The following is a 17,686-nucleotide window of genomic DNA, read 5'->3' as shown; positions in this document are numbered from 1 at the left end:
TTCAGAGGAAAGACCTTCAGAATGTGATTGGATTATGGGAGTTCTATATTCATCAGGGATTAAGCCATAGCTGAATGTGTTGTTAGGAGGTGAAGCCCAGGTGGAGAAGGTGGGTCACTGGGGGCATGCCTTTGGAAGGTATATTTCTCTGTCTGGTCTTCCCTTGTGCTCTGTTTCCTGGATGCCATGGATTGAACAACTTTCCTCACCCTGCCATTTCTGCATTAGAACCAGTCAGTCATGAACTGAACCCTCTGAAAGTGTGGGCCAAAAATAAATCTCTCCTCCTTAAGTTGTGAGTATCAGGTATTTTGTCCCAGCAATGGAAAACCTGAGTAATACTGTACCTTTCAAAGAATACCCCAAAACTGGATTTAATCTGTAGGATTTTTTTTCAAAGGTAATTTTTAGTAATTGCTCTATAAAAAGCACTAATTTTAAAAATCATATTTTGCTTAATGTCTGTTAAAAAGCTATTGAATATCACTTTGTATGACAATTATAGTAAGCCACTATTTAGCATATTTGATGAACAGGACATTTCAAATACACATACATTACTAGAGTAGACTATCCTGCTTAATAACTCTATTAACTTGCACATATTAAGTGTACACTAATTATCTGTTGAATGAACAAATCTTCAAAGCAAGATTAATGTTCAATGTGATTTCACTGTGATCTCCATTGTATTTTAATTCTTTGAAAATTGATAATCCATGATGATACATATAATGAATATGTTAATGAGAAATAAACATGTTAATATGATCTTTGAATGACTGAAAAGGTATCTAAAGATTTTGTACAGCCCTGGGGTAATCACCACAAACATCAATTATTATCATAAATATTGTTAAAAAGAAATCTGGTTAGCAAAATGCCAGATAAGAGCATTTAGCTGAGCCTCAAGTAACTGGAAAATTAGTTAATGGCTTTAATAGTTAATGGACCACCTGTAACAAGGATCTATTCCTTTTTCATCAAGCATTCATTCAAACAATGCAAGTTTATTAAGCAAGTAATAAACATCCTAGGGAATAATAAGTAAATAAGGTAAGGTCCATGTCTTAGAGCACCCTATAACCTAATGGAAAAAGTTGGATAATCATACAAGTCAAGTTCTGATATGATGTTAATTAGTAGGTGCTAATACCAATATTCAGCAAGGTTTGAGGATGACCAAGGTTTGAGAGGATACAGGAAGGGACATTTGAGAGCAAATGCCAGCTGATGGCAGAGAACAAGCACGCTTGTTTTAAAGGATTTGAAGATGGAGCTGTCTTAGTCATTTTCCTTGTCATTGAGACAAAATATCTGACACATGCAACCTAACAAAGGAGAGGTTGAGGAACCAGGGAGAACCTCCCCAGGCACACCCCCAGCTCCCAGCATAGCCGCACCAGCAACTGCAACAACAGGCCCCACCCCCAACCCCAATCCCCACCCCCACCCCCACCTCTGGCCTCTTGGCTGTACAGCTACCAGGTTCCACACTACAGAGGCACAGGGGGACATAAAAGCCATTGTCCTGAACTGCAGAAATGAACAACAGAGAGAGGGCCACTCTCAGGCTCCCTGATGAAAACCGAAGCCCACTGGAGAAGAGAATCTCTGCAATAAAGGCACACCAGACCACTGTACTTGGTAAGTTGGAGGGATCATCACCTCCCATCAGAACCTGGACTATCTTCAGGGGAAGGGCAACTGGAAGCTGCAGTAGAACCTTGCAGAGTTCAACCCTGCAGGAGGACAGGGAGCACAACTTGGGACTTGCAACCAGAAATCTGCCTGAATCTCAGGAGTCTGCTACTGGCTTCCTGAGACTCATTGACTTATATCTGCACACTGCTGCCCACGTTGTCTATTGTGACAGCAGAGACATACCCTGAAGGAGGCCCTCCATTTTTATCTTTTATTTGTTATTTTCAAAATTACCACTATTTTTTTACTCTTACTTTTAATTTTTGTTCTTCTTTTTCTTTTTTTCTGGTACCAGGGATTGAACTTGGGACCTTAAGCTTTTGAGGCAGGCGCTGGAACCACTGAGCTAAATCCCCAGCCCTGTTCTTCTTTTTCTACTCTTTAAAATTTTCATTTTTCTCTTTTTCTCTTTCTCTCTCTCTCTCCCTCACTCCCTTGCTGTCCCACATTGTTCTTCAATGTGTTCCTGTTCCTTTGTGTTCCTGTTCTGGCCCTAATTCGTATTTCTTCTTTATTTCTTTTTTCTTCTCTTTTTCCTTTTCTCACCTGTGTCTTCTGGCCTCCCTGCTAACCTTCCCCTATCCTTCTACCTATCCATCCTTCCCTCCCTAACTCCTTTTAACTCCCTATCCTGAAGGGTAAAGTTGCTATATTGAGCAGTTTATTCACTATAACCATATGTTGGGTTGGTCCTCGATTTTGATTTACTTCACACAGTTAAAGGTGATAGATTAATAACTTTCACAAATTGTCATTTTCTAAGAGGTACTTGATCCTATGGTGTTGCTGATTGTATCACTTGAGCTAAGGTGTTGTGATTGATCTGATCAGTTGTCCTTCCAGGTAAAAGGAAAATGAGATATCCTCAGAGCCATTAGAGACTCAAAACCTAAAGACCAGCTATATCTGGAAAACAACTCTGAGAAGCAATCATTTCATAAGGGTTCTAATTACAAGCAACAAAGATACTTTAAAAAAGCAACTTCAAGGTATCAACCCAGGAATTAAACCAAGGACAGTACCAAAAACAAAAATGAGAATTCATTTAAGCAAAGCACAAACTCAGACTTCCACCTGACAAAAGCAAATTCTTGGAGAAATGAGGTGGAAAAGTCTGAAAACCAACCACCTGGACACCCTGAACTGATAGCACAGGAAATAACAAAACAAATGAATGAGGCTCTAGAAAAATTCAAAGCAGAAATAATCTCCCAGATAACTACAGAGAAGGTGAGCAGAGTGAAAGACATGATTAGAGGCTCTAGAACAGAAACAGATAAAAAAATAGATGAGCTCAGAAACATGCTAGAAGCCATGAATGCCCAGCATAAGAAAGAAATGGAATCCATGAAACATATTCAAACAGATATTCAGGAGATTAAAAACTCCATTGAAAGTATGCATAGCAGATTCAGGGAATCTTAAAATAGAAGACAGGATTGTGGTTAAGGACCATGAAATCAGAGATTGCTTAAAAATAGTAAGGGACCTTGAAAAATCAATCTAGCAGCTGCTAGATGATGCAAAGAAGAATAACATAAGACTGATAGGAGCCCACGAAAAAGGGGAGAAAGTACAATTAACAGAAAAACACTGTTCACAGAATTAATAGTAGAAAACTTCCCAGACAAAGGTAGAGAATTGTACATACAGACAATTGAGGCATATAGAAATCCAACTAGCCATGATCAAAAAAAATCTGCACCTAGACATGTAATAGTCAAGATTCTAGAAACCTAACTGAAAAACAAAATCCTACAGGCATTTAGAGAAAAGAAACAAATCACGTACAAAGGAAAGCCCATCAGAATCACAGCAGACTTCTCAACACAAACCCTCAAGTCAGGGAGAGCCTGGAGTGAAGTATTTCAAACCCTAAAAGAAAATAATTTCCAACTTAGACTGTTGTATCCTGCAAAATTATCTTTCAAAATCAATGGGGAAATTAGATACTTCCATGACAAAGAACACCTGAGAAATTTCATGAATACCAAACCAGCACTCCAAACAATTCTAAGTGATATTCTAGAAAATGACAATGAAGGTCACAACTTCCTGAGCCCTAACAGAGGGAAGCCACCAGGCAAGGTAAGAAACTAAAGGGAAAGGGGAAAAAATAAGAAATAAAAGAGCCAAGAACAGTAAAACATCATGACAAGGATGAGTCAATATCTGTCAAGTATAACTATCAATGTTAATGGCCTCAATTCACCAATCAAAAGAAGTAGATGGACAGAATAGATTAAGAAGAAAAATCCAACAATATGCTGTATACAAGAAATACGCCTAACTCAAAAAGAAATTCATTGACTGAAAGTAAAAGGATGGAAAACAGATCCCCACGCCACAGGAACCCAGAAAAAAGAAGCGGTAGCACTCTTATTTGCAGACAAAGTAGATTTCAAACCAAAACTTATTAAGAGAGACAAAGATGGTCACTACATCCTTGTGAAGGGAACAATCCAAGAGGAAGAGACGACAATCCTAAATATATATGCACCAAATACGAATATATATGCACCCAACTATACAAAACAAATACTAGTGGACATGAAAAACCAAATGAGCACTAATACAATTGTAGTGGGGCACGTCAATACCTCATTATCACAAATAGACAGATCATCTAGACAAAAAATTAACAACAAAATTCTAGAACCGAACCAAGCTATTGAACAAATGGACTTAACAGATGTTTACAGAGTGTTCCACCCCCAAAATCAGAATACACATTCTTTTGGGCTGCACAAGGGTCATTTGCCAAAATAGATCACATGCTAGCTCATAGAACATGCATAAGTAAATGGAAAAGAATTGAAATTACCCCCTGTATATTATCAGACCATAGTGCAATAAAATTGGAGATAATAAGATAAGAAACCGCAAAACCCCCACAAACACAGGGAAACTGAATAACATCCTCCTGAACAACCAATGGGTCACAGAGGAAATTAAAGAAGAAAGTAGACAGTTTCTACAAGTGAATGATAATGCCAGTACAACATACAGAAATCTATGGGACACAATGAAAGCAGTTCTACTTGGGAAATTCATAGCAGTGAATGCCCATATTAGGAAAACAGACAGAACTCAAATAAATAACCTAATGCAGAACCTCAAGCTCTTAGAAAAAGAAGGGCATAACAAACCCAAAGCTCATACAAGAGAGGAAATTAAAAAGATCCGAGCAGAAACCAATGCAATGGAGACTAAGAGAATGATACAAAAAAATCAATGAATCGAAGAGTTGGTTTTTTGAAAGAATAAATAAAATCGATAAACCTTTAGCCAACTTTATCAAAAAAAGGAAAGAAAAGGCTCAAATACATGCAATTAAGGACAAAAAAGGTGAAGTCACAACAGACCCAGCAGAAATCCAGAGGATCATCAATACCTACTTCAAGAACATATACTCTATAATAAAATGGAAAACACAGAAGAAATGGTCAGATTCCTAGATACATATGAATTGCCAAAGTTAAATGAAGAAGATATAGAAAATCTAACCACCCCAATTACAATGAGTGAAAATGAAAATGTAATAAAAAATTTATCAACAAATAAGCCCAGGTCCTGATTGGTTCACTGCTGAATTCTACAAGACATTTAAAGAAGAACTATTGCCATTACTCTTTAAACTCATCAAGGAATTTGAAAGGGAAGCAATGCTTCCAAATTCATTCCTGGAAGCAAGTGTTACTTTGATTCCAAAACCAGGGAAAGACCCAACCAGAAAAGAGAACTACAGGCCAATCTCCCTAATGAACATAGAGGCAAAAATCCTCAACAAGATACTGGCAAACAGAATACAGAGGGTCATAAAGAGGATCATACACCCTGACCAAGTCAGATTTTTCCCAGGGAGCAAGGATGGCTCAACATACATAAATCAATAAATGTAATACACTATATTAACAGAACCAAGGACAAAAACCATATGATCATCTCAATAGATGCAGAAAAAGCATTTGACAAAATCTAACACCCATTCATGATACAAACCCTACAGAAAATTGGAATAGAAGGTCTTTATCTCAACCTGATTAAGGCTATCTATGAAAAACCAATAGCCAATAACATACTAAATGGTCAAAAACTGACAGTTTTCACCCTAAAATCAGGAACAGGACAAGGATTCCCACTCTCACCACTCCTGTTCAATATAGTTCTGGAAATATTAGCCACAGCAATTAGAAGAGAGAAATAAATAAAAAGAATAAAGATAGGAAAGGAAGAAGTGAAACTGTCATTATTTGCTGATGATATGATACTTTACATAGACGATCCAAAAAAACTCATCCAAAAGACTTGTAGGCCTAATTGACAGATTCAGTAGAGTAGCTGGATATAAGGTCAACACTCAAAAAACAATAGCCTTCCTATACACAAATAACAGACTCACTGAGAGAGAAATTAGGGAAACAATTCCTTTTTCAATAGCACCCAATAAAATGGAATATCTAGGAATTAATCTTACAAAGGAAGCAAAAGACATGTAAATGAAAACCACAGCACTCTGAAAAAGGAGATCCAGGAGGGTATAAGAAAATGGAAAGACATCCCTTGTTCCTGCGTAGGAAGAACCAATATAGTGAAAATGGTCATACTTCCAATACTACTATATAGATTGAATGCAATCCTGATTGAAATTCCAACAATATACTTCAAAGAACTAGAGAAAACAATCCAAAAATTCATTTGGAACCAGAAGAGACCTAGAATAGCAAAAGAAATTCTAAGCAACAGAGACATGGCTGGGGGCATCACAATCCCCAACTTGAAACTATACTACAAAGCTACTGTGATAAAAACAGCATGATACTGGCAAAGAAACAGACCCTAAGATCAGTGGAATAGATTAGAAGATGCAGAAACAATCCAGACATACTCAGCCACCTCATCTTTGACAAAGGAGCCAACCAACATCATTGGAGGAAAGATATCCTATTTAATAAATGGTGTTGGAAAAACTGGATTTCAATTTACCAAAGATTAAAACTAGACTTATACCTATTACCATGAACTAAACTAAGATTGAAGTGGATTAAAGATCTAAATAGTAAGACAGAAACACTACACTTGCTGAAAGATAAGTTAGGTAGAACTCTTGAAGACATTTGCATAGGAAAAGACTTTATGAACAAAACCTCAGTAGCATGGGAACTGGCACAAAGAATCAACAACTGGGAACTCATCTTATTAAAAAGCTTCTGCACTACAAGAGAAACCATCAACAGAGCTAACAGACAACCTACAATGTGGGAAAAATTTTTAGCAGCTGTAGCTCAGACAAAGGTCTACTATCTAGAATATATAAAGAATTGAAAAAAATTACACCCCCAAATTCAAAGGCCCAATTCAAAAATGGGCACCTGAAATGAACAGACATTTCTCAGAAAAAGAAATAAAAGCAGCAAATAAATATATGAAAAAATGTTCAACATCACTGATCATTCGAGAGATGCAGGTGAAAACAACACTGAGATTCCATCTCACCCCAGAAAGAATGGCTGCTATCAAGAAATCAACCAATAACAAATGCTGGTGGTGGTGTGGGGAGAAAGAAACCCTTCTCAATTGTTGGTGGGAGTGCAGACTGGTACAAACACTGTGGAAATCACTATGAAGATACCTCAAAGAACTAGGGCCAGAGGTCCCATTTGACCCAGCTATTCCCCTTCCTGGGTATCTTCTCAAAAGGATTAAAACATCATGCCACAGTGATATATGTCCACCCATGCTTATAGCGGCACAGTTTGTAATAGCTAAAGCTTGGAAACAGCCTAAGTGCCCATCAACTGGAAACTGGATAAAAAAGATGTTATTCTTTTATAAATGGAGTACTACTCAGCCATAAAGAATGAGAAACTAGAGACATTTATAGCTAAATGGATGCATATTGAGGCCATACTCTTAAGTGAACTAAATAGGATGCACATGTGTAAATACCAAATAGTTCCTCTACTGTGAGAAACTGAAAGTGTAAATAAGGATTAAAATGATTAAAACAAATAACTGACAATTTGAAATAGGAAGAAAAAGTCCAAAGGGATAGAGGTGGTTGGAGGGGAAGGGGAAAGGAAAGAAAGGAAAGGAAAAATTATAAGAAAAGAAAAAAAAATGGAAACGAAGTCCATGTAAATAGGGAAGTGTGGAGGGGGTGAAGGACGCACAGGTAATAGAGAAAAGAATAAGAACCAAGATACATCATGTACAGGTACAAGCACCCAATGATAAATGTAAACGTATTGTATACCTAAAATGTACCAATAAAAGAATTTAAGGGGAAATACAAGGAGAGGTTTGTAATGCCTTATGGTTTCAGTCCATGGAAGAAAGGGCATGGTGAAAGGGCTTCGGCAGAGGACAGCTGCTCAGCCCAGGGTAGCCAGGTAGCAGAGAAGAGGGGAGCCGGGGACAAGAATTACACCCGTAGTCAGTGATTTAGCTCAGTGGTTTTGCAGCCTGCTGGGCAAGCGCAAGGACCCGAGATCCATCCCCGGTACCAAAAAAAAAAAAGAACCACTCCCTTCCAGGGCATGCCCCTGGTGACCAGTCTCCAACCAGGCCCCCACTTCTAACAGAACAATCAGCTACTGAACTCATGAATGGATGAGTCCACTGATGAGTATCGGGCCCCCATGATCTAATCAACTTCCACAGACATGAGAATTTGAGCAGACATTTAGATCTAAACCATAACAGGAAGTGACCTAATTCAAATGGCCTTGATGTGCCAAATGGATTCAAACCAGAAAATCCATTAGGGAGTATTTGAAAAATCTAAGCAAAGGGTCCAAACAGGACAACTGGAGGAAGTATAAAAATGAAAGATGAGTGCTAGAAACACTAGAATGAAAAAATGCATAGGGTTTTATACCTGAATGTCTCCAAGGTTTTATGGAAGGAAATTAAGAGTTCCTTAGAAGGGAAAAAGTGATCGTTCCCCCTCAGAAACATCCAGTTAAAGGCTCAATAGACAGAAGCAAGAGACATCCACATGAATGTGCTGAAGAACTCATCCTATAAGCAAAGCAGTTTTATTATGCTCTTTCATTGTTTAACCTATATCCAGAAATAAAGCACTTACGTGTCACTTTTATTCTAAAATACTGGGATCCCTTGGTAACACACTATTCTTAAAAGCTTTCAAAACTAGCACTACAAGTCATCTTTATATGCATCGGATATAAACTATTTCCACTTCACTTTAACAAAATTACAGTTTGATAATATTTTCCAAGCTTTTAGGTTTTAAATTGAAGAAAACTAGATTCTGTCTCTCTCCTACAAGCAGTGGTGAGCAGTGACTTTGCTGTCTTGGCACACTCTGTAGTTTTGTGCTCTACTGGTCATAGCTGGAGAGCCCACCTGTGGACTGCATTTGACAACTGAGTGGCAATTGGTTTGGTAAGAGCCCCACGGTTTCCTGTAAAGACATCATTTCATTGACTCCCCTTTCTTTTTGTTTTTTCTTTCTCTTTATAGGTGTCAGAATTGGACTGTGTATGAGGAGAGTCAGATAATAACTTACATCTGGACAGTGCTTTGACATTTAGAAACTACTTTCTCATCCTACATTAACACAGTAAATTTCACAGTAACCCTGCTGAGCGCTGTCATCAACCACTTACAGACAGATAGATGCACCAAGCCCTGAAGAGGAGTGAAAATAATTAAACCCAGGTCTCAGGAACCCACCCCCAGGTGAGAAATGACAGATTTAGAAGTTCTAGTACTATGCTATTTTTTTTCAGACTTCGAACTTTCCAATTCAGCAATCCCTCCTCAAAACCAGCTTTTTATTGTCTTCATTCAACATGTATTTTTAAACATAATCTCAATAGTGAAAAAGAGTTTCGATAAATTTAAAATTCTGATGTCTCCTAACTCACATCTTTGTGTTTTATCAGTAAATACATGCAAAATTTTATGTCATTATATTATGGATATGTTATTTTTTATTCTGTTTTTAGCATCTCATAATAAACCCATATCACCAGAAGACATTCAAGCTTATAGAATGTTTATAGCATAAAGATATTGATTCAGTTACTTTCCTAACATAAGAAAATGAAGATGTTTAATTCTTTTTAAAAGTTACTTTAATTTTTTAAAAGGTACTTATTTAGACTTCAAATGTTGGGTTTTTTTTTTTAATTTTAAAAAGTTAGTCGGGCCAGGCATTTAGCTCAATGGTGCCGCTACCTGACTTGCAAGTGCAAGGTCCTGAGTTCGATCCCTGGTATCAAAAAGAAAAGTTACTCATCTAGCCTTAAAATTCTGTTTCAAAAATATTTATAGGAAATGGGGAGAGAGATCTTTAACAAATAGGAAGGGGACCAAGAGATGGCAAGGGGTTTGTAAAAAGATGTGTTATCTACATAGACCAACTCCCCACGATGAATCTAATCATCATACACTGAAAACATGTACTGATAAAAATTTTTTAAATGATTGTGCACTTAAGAGAATGCATAATGAGAATGTGCTTATTGTTAGAACATTGTGTCATAAAGTTTTGATTACGATAGATTAAAATGATGCCTGTTTGCCTTCTACAGCAATTGGTGCATTCTAGCTCTGTCTGCCATTTCAAGAAAAACAGACTAGAAGTCTTTTCTGTCTTGTGGTAACCCCAGTAATGCAAACAGTACTCCTCAGTCACCTATAGAGGACCCTAGTCCCTTGCCACTCCAACTGTGGTCCATAGAACAACCGCATCGTGGGCACCATTGAAGGTTGTTAGCAATATAAGCTCTCAGGCCTTTGCCAGACCTACAAACTCAGAATCATCCCTTTACAAAGATCCCCAGGTGATTCATATGTGCACTCAAATGGAGAACACTGATTAAGATTACTGATTCTCAGTTCTAGCTTCCCCTTATAATTGCCTGGGAGCTGGATCCCATCCCAGAGAAGCTGATTTAATTAGCCTGGGAATTTTTTTTAAACTACAGCTGATTCTAATGTGTAGCCAAAGTTGAAACACTCCTGGTCTTGATTAACTTCCCCCTTATAGACAAAAATAACACCCAGTTCATTAGGAGACTTGCTCTAGGTTACCAAACAAATTTGCCAGTAGAGCTGGAAATTAGAAGATCCCCTCTCCAACTTGAGGCTGCTGCCATTATATGAGCCTACTCCTTCCAAATCCCAGAGAGCTCTGTTCTGAAAATTGGGATTTGACATAATCCTTGCTTCCCAGAGCCATCTCCACTCTTCTGCCCCCTCCCCTCACTCCTGGGAATATTCTGCTTTGCCTGGACACATGTGAATGCCTCTTATGATGTTCATCTATATTTTGCTTTCCTTCCCTCCACCACTCATAAGCCCTAAAAACATTCTCAGCCTTTTCAGCCTCTTTAGAAAGGCCCTACCTAGTACCCTGTACTAATCCTAAACATCATCACTTCCAGTGGCATGCTTCTCCTTCAACACAGTCCTCCTAGTGCAAAAGGGGCATGCTTGTCCTCTAAGCTTCCAATTTTGCTATTCCAGTTTCTGGATCAACTCTCTGTTCTTCCACCTTCCTCAGTTTCTTGAATCTAGAAAATCTGCTCTTGATGACACTCTTCCACACAGCCTGTGGTTCTCAGAGAACAGGCTGACAGAATCACCTCAGAGAGCCCCTTGCCAACTGATAATGTGTTGCCACCACCTCCCCAAAGACACCTCAATATAGACCTGATGATCTGTATTTTGACATATGCACCCTGAGGGCACGGAGACCCAGGGGATGACCCCAAAACTGCAGCCTTCATCTCCTTCTCTTCTCCAGGTGAAACACTGCAGCCACTTGTGTTCTCACTTCTACCTCTGCTGGACTCTTGCAGCCCTCCCTGCCAGGCTGATGGCATGAGGAATCCCCACTGGGCTTGTTTTGGTGGACTGGTAGTTCCATGCCAGGCACAGGTACAATAATTGCTTTTTAGCATGGTACCAGTTTGGAATAAAGGCTGGTTCACTTTTCATCTTGATGTTTTTTATTAACAGAATATTCTCACCTGACCCATCAGTCTTTCTCTTATTCTTATTTCCATTTTGCTTCTCTCATTTATACTACTCTGTTCCCTGTGGATTGAAATGTTCTATTTGAGGTCTTGGGGATACTTGCAAAACATTCATGATAACCTATAATTTAAAAGGAAGAAACAAAACAAAACAAAAGCCAAGTGTAGTGGCACACATCTGTAATCCCAGAACTCATAAGAGGCAGAGGCAGGAGAATTGCAAGTCTGAGCCCAGCTTGGACAACATAGTGACTTAACAAGACCTTGTCTCAAAATTTAAAAACAAAATTTTAAAAGAGATTTAGAATGTAGCTCAATGTGAAGGCCCTGGGTTTAATCCCAGTACTGCAAAAAAGGAAGGAGTGGAGTGTAAAACCTTTATGTCTTAAATGCAACACCATGGCCTTGAAACACTATAAAATTTGTCATCTAATAATTTGGATATGAATTAGCCAAGCTTTCATTCACATGCTGTTAGAGATCAAAATAAGCCAAAATGCTTTAGGCAACATTTGTGCTTAAGGCCATAACTAGACAACTGCTACAATATTGAAAGAAAATGGAATTTTACACACTTAACAATTAAGATTGTATAAAGCAGGAATGGTTAGCCTATCCAATATTTTATTAAGAGGTAATATTTCAGCTGAAAACATTTTATACAAAATAAATATTAATGTTATTAGTTTCACAATAAAATGAACACATTGAAAGGCTACACTAAAACCAGAAATTATACCAAAGGTTTTGAATCACATAGAAATTAATAAGCCTTCAACTATTTACCAACTAAATAGCAAATATACAAAGCTTAGTATTTTGTCTGTCATTAGATTGTTTCAAAAGTATTGTACAATCAGTATGGTGCAACATACTGATATAGAAGTATCTTCTGCCAAATTTTCTTCAGGACTCTACCAGTATAAATGTTGTGGTTTGCATTTTAAATGTTCCCCCAAAGGCCCACCTGTTAAAGGATTGGTCCCCAGCCTGTGGTGGTGATGGAATCTTCAAGAGATGGGGCCTAATGGCTTAGTTACTCTTCTCATTGCTGAGACAAAATACCCAATCCCTAAAGTTAAGGGAGGAAAGATTTATTTTGGCTCACAGTTTGTAGAGGTTTCAGTTCATAGGTGGTTGGCTCAAAGGCAGGGTGGCTTGGCAGAGGGGCATCACAGAGGAGGAACAGTACATGGCAAAGCAGGGCATGCAGAGGCAGAAAAGTAGCAGCAGCAGGCCCTCTTTCTGTCCTTTATATCCATCCAGGCTACCAGCCTGGCAGGTAGCGCTTACACCTAGGAGAGGGCAACCTTAATGTCAGCATCACACCTTTGATCCCAGCATCACACACCCTAGATCCAGCCACCTCTAAAAAGCCCCACCTATGACCCTATGAGGCTTTGAGGGGATATCTAGATATAAGCCATAACAGGGGATGTGCCCTTTGAAGAGGATACTAGAACACCTGCTTCTGTTTTTCTCTCCCTCTCTATTTCCTGGTCACTATAAGGTGGATGACTTTCCTCTACCAGATGCTCCCCACTGTGATGTTCTACCCCTCTATAAGCTCAAAAAGCAAAGCCAAGTGACCATGGACTGAAACTGAGCAAAAATAAACCTTTTGTGTCTTTTGAATTGTTTATTTTAGTTATTATTCACAGCCACAGAAAGCTGACTAACATACCAAGATTTATAAAATCCAAGAAAATAATTTAGTATTATTAAGTTAACATGGGGATTGATTTTTCTTTTTTAGTTTAGCTTTACCAAGGGATTCTGTGAAAATATATATTCAGTGTTACAAATAAAATGACCAAAGGACTCCAAAATGAATAATTTTGACTGTAATAATCCATGGTTTTACAATATTGAGCTCTGAATATCTAATTAACTAGACTATTATGCAGATGAAGAGTAAGTGGAATTAGTCTAGGAAAAAAATGTCTAGAGTAGGTGCGTGATTGAATACTTAACTGTGTTCATCACTGTGCTAAGATAGACACTATTACTCCCAATTCAAAGATGAGGACGTTGAGAATCTGCAGGGTTGGGTTATGCAAAAACATGTAGCTTTATTGTCATTTCAAATCTAGGTCTGGCTGATTCTTTTCCCTATGCCCTTCTCTCTCAATTAATATATAAGTTGACATTTTTTTCTTCTCTAAACTATTGGGTCAAAAAGCAGGAGAGGGGCTTAAATATTAATCACCAAGTCAACCAAGTTATAAAATAAAAATTTGCCCTATTTTAAGTGTCTTATCACATTCATTGTTACATTTCCACCCTTCACTCAAGTTTCTCTGTGGGTTTTGGTCTCTTTCTCCTTAATTTCAAACAATTTGCTACAAATATATGAAATGAAAATATTGTGGGAAATTCTGCAACCAACAAAAACTCCAGCAATATTTAATGGCATAAAAATGAAACAATGCAATGGATCTGAGGGAAAAAAAACTACATGCTCTAGGAAATTATAAGTATTTGAGGATTATATGAAGGGTTTCTCTATAAGATAAGCCCCCCAATTTTATTTGCAGATAAAACCAGAAACAGACACATTACTAACCAGTTAAGACTGGTGAATGATATAGAAAATCATTACAATCCTCTCACTTAGTGATTAGTCTAAGGATTACAACTTAAAATAGCTATAAATTTCACTATGTACCTACCTAGAAAGACAGGTTATCAAAGGTCAGTGTGAGTAAGCACATCACTCTTCCCTCTGAATACATAGGATTGAGCTAAGTAGCATTTAACACATTACCAGTTGCTAATTGACAGCTGGTTCCTATTAATCCAGTATCTGGACACAGGTAATGGCAAGGATCTAATGCTGTGTATTTATTTATTCTGTCATTCACTCATTTATCCAATGAATTGACACATTTTAATGGATTATGTATACGACAATGTATTAAACATTGGGAAAAAAAGAGAGAAGACTTAGCCTTCTCTTTCTGCTCTAGAATGGAAACTCTCACATCAAGGATAATCAAAGTCATTCAAATTAATGTTTCCCTTCCCAAACAGAAATCCCCAGCAGCATTGCTCAATGTGAAATATAAAATAGCAATTCTATAGAATAATACAATTACTCTACAGTTCAGAATAAGACAATTTGAGAGAAAAGTCTAAATTTATAGATATGTGAAAAGCAAAGCAGTTTAATCCTACCTAAATTAGTATGACATTAAGAAATTAAATTAATAGAATTCCTCCTTGCATATAGACCTTTTAAAAATATTTGTTTTAATCAATAGTTTGACTCAATTGTAAATTTATGTCAATTTATTTCCATATTGTTGAGTTTATAAACATATATCATTGAGCCTAAAAGACTCCTGAAAAACATTTATTTTTCTAATTTGTTAAATATTTTGGAAATCTTAATTACACTGTTAATCTACTTAATGGGCTTGGTACTCAATACCATAGCTCTTAGCCACATGTGACAACTGAGTATTTAACAATTTGGTTGGTCTAGATTGAGCACATAGTGTGCTACATGTGTAGAACATGCACCAGATTTCTAAAACTCGGCCCCCAAAATGTAAAATATCTCAGTAAGTCTTACATTAATGATAGGTTGAAATTATAATATTTTGGGAATATTGGTGAAATTAAATTTTAATAAAATTAATAAAATTTATTTTCAATATGACTACTAGAAATTTAAAATTAAATATACAGCGTACATTATATCTTTGTTGGACAGCACTGTTACAAATAATATAAAGAAAAGCTTCCAAGGCTTTAATGGATTCTAATTTTTGTCTGTAGAAGACAAAAATAAAATGATAAATGTCTCTAATGAACCTGAAAACCCATCCCTCCAAATCAGGGCAAAATGACCCAAGGTCTACTTGGGTCAAAGGAATGAGGTATGAATGTAAGGAAATTGCAACTATGGTGAAAAATAGCCACAGGGCCTCTAGAAACCACAAATTTACTATTTAAATCCCCTATAAAAGTGACACCACAGTTTAATTAGAGGTATAGGAGTTCCAGGAGAATGATCTGTATTGTATATATGGTCATTTTATATATATTTATATATTTGATCATATATATGTGATCAAAGAAGAGGACTGGAGTAGAAAGTATATAGTGCTCTGAGAAGCCAGTTAAGAAATGAGTGTGGGGCTGGAGACTTAGCTCAGTGGTGCCACCACCCACCTCACAAGCACAAGGTCCTGAGTTCATTCCCCCATACCAAAAAAAGAAAAGAAATGAGTGTGGAGCCAGGTGTGGTAGAACACACCTATAATCCCAGCACTCTGGGAGGCTGAGGCAGGAAGATTGCAAGTTTGACCCTAGCCTGGACAATTTAGTAATTGAGTGAGACCCTGTCTCAAAATAAAAAATATAAAAGGGGCTATAGATGTAGTTCAGTGCAAAGGACCTGGGTCCAATTTCCAGTACTTTAAAAAAAAAAAAAAAAAAGAGCTTGGTGGCAGAGTGCCTCTTGTGGGAAGCCCTGGATTGAATTGAATCCCTAGCACCTCGCATTAAAAAAAAAGAAAGAAATGAGTGTGTCTCACCCTTGCTATGGTTCGGGTATGTCACCAGGAATTGATATGTTGGAAATTTTATCCCCAAAGTCATGTATTAATGGTACTTGAAGGTCAGACCTTTGAGAGGTAATTAGAGTTAGATGAGGTCAGGAGGGTGGGGCTCCCATGATGAGGTTAGTGGCTTTTTAATAAAAGAGACCTACGCTGGCAGACCTGCTGTCTCTCACCATGTTATGACACAATAAGAAGACCCTTACCAGATAAGCACCTTGATAGTAGGCTTCCTACTCTACAGAAATGTGAGCTAAATAAAACTCTGTTCTTTATAAATTACCCAGTGTGTGCTATTCAGCAAAACTAAAAGTAAACCATCTAAGACACTAGACCATAAAGACTCTTCTTCAGCCCCTCCCTGCCTGCTTCTGAGTTCCCAGGCCTCATCTAAGAGGTGCCCTCTCTCCTTTCATCCAGCCATCAAACAGCCTCCCCCGAAGGTGTCCTGAGACACAAAGTTAACATCAGGCTCTCAGACAAATTGAGTTGAATGGTCTTCAGATATCATATCTGTCTTGTCCCTTTCAGCTCTTCCTGCTTTCAGGGCCTGAAGTTCTCTCTTGGTTCAGCTGCAAGGACTAGCCCAGGCCACCTTCCCCACCTCCACCACCACCCAGGCAGGTCACATCTCCCAAAGTTATCCATTTCTTCAATGTTTCAGTCACCTCTAAGGTTTAGAAGGGGCCGGGGGGGGGGGGGAAAGGGGATGAAAAAGGGAATTAAAATGTGTTATGTACTTTCACCAACTCCACACAAGGAAGGTGAACATGTACTAATAAACTAAAATTGCAAAAATTTTTTAAACTATATAATTAAAAATATTATCTAGCAATTAGTCACATGATTATGAAAGAAAGTTATAGGCACATTTATCATTTTATCAAGGAGCAGAATTCCTTCTCTTTACACTCAAGAAAATGAAAGTAAATATTGTAGCAAGAACACTATAATTGGGCTGGGGATTTAGCTCAGTGGCTTCACCGCCTGCTGAGTAAGCACAAGGACCCTAGTCTGACCCCTGGTACCAAAAAAATCCCCCATAAAACAAGAACACTATGATAATAATTATTATTATAGTGTTCTTGCTATAAAATAATAATAATTATTATTATTTTAGGTACACTGAAGATTGAACCTAAGGCCTTTGCACTGAGCTATACCTCCAGTCCTTTTTAGGTTCTTTTCTTTTCTTTCTTCTTTTTTTGAAACCATCTTGCTAAATCTCTGGCCTCCAACTTGTGATCCTCCACCTCAGACTCCCAGAGTGCTGAGATTACATGATGTGCTACCAAACCTGGTGCAAGAAAATTATTTTTAAAGCAAATTAATTATTTAGCAGTAATTAACAAGAAATAAGCCAAACAAATAGGAATAATTAAATAAATTGTGGTATATACC

At 37.6% G+C, this 17,686-nt stretch overlaps 1 protein-coding gene across 2 annotated transcripts in view; it reads right to left on the bottom strand.

Moving 5' to 3' along the window:
* Positions 1–2,390: 2,390 nt before the first annotated feature.
* Kl (klotho) overlaps positions 2,391–17,686 on the bottom strand; it is an 84,051-nt gene continuing 68,755 nt past the window's right edge. The window contains exons 5-6 of one of the 2 annotated variants that reach the window (XM_087199557.1): positions 17,449–17,582; positions 2,391–13,012 (exon numbers count right to left, since the gene is read on the bottom strand). In XM_087199557.1, the coding sequence (XP_087055683.1) occupies positions 17,461–17,582 (122 nt within the window). In that variant the 3' untranslated portion in view covers positions 2,391–13,012; positions 17,449–17,460. Of the gene's footprint in view, positions 17,583–17,686 lie in introns of both variants that reach the window. The other variant, XM_087199556.1, reaches the window with a different exon arrangement.

This window comes from Heterocephalus glaber, unplaced genomic scaffold (assembly GCF_053883595.1).
Source record: "Heterocephalus glaber isolate CG9 unplaced genomic scaffold, H.glaber_assembly_v1.0 deba00001720, whole genome shotgun sequence".
Taxonomy (NCBI): Eukaryota; Metazoa; Chordata; class Mammalia; order Rodentia; family Bathyergidae; genus Heterocephalus; species Heterocephalus glaber.
Note: the sequence above shows the minus strand (reverse complement) of the source record. Positions and strands in the feature narration are given on the sequence as shown.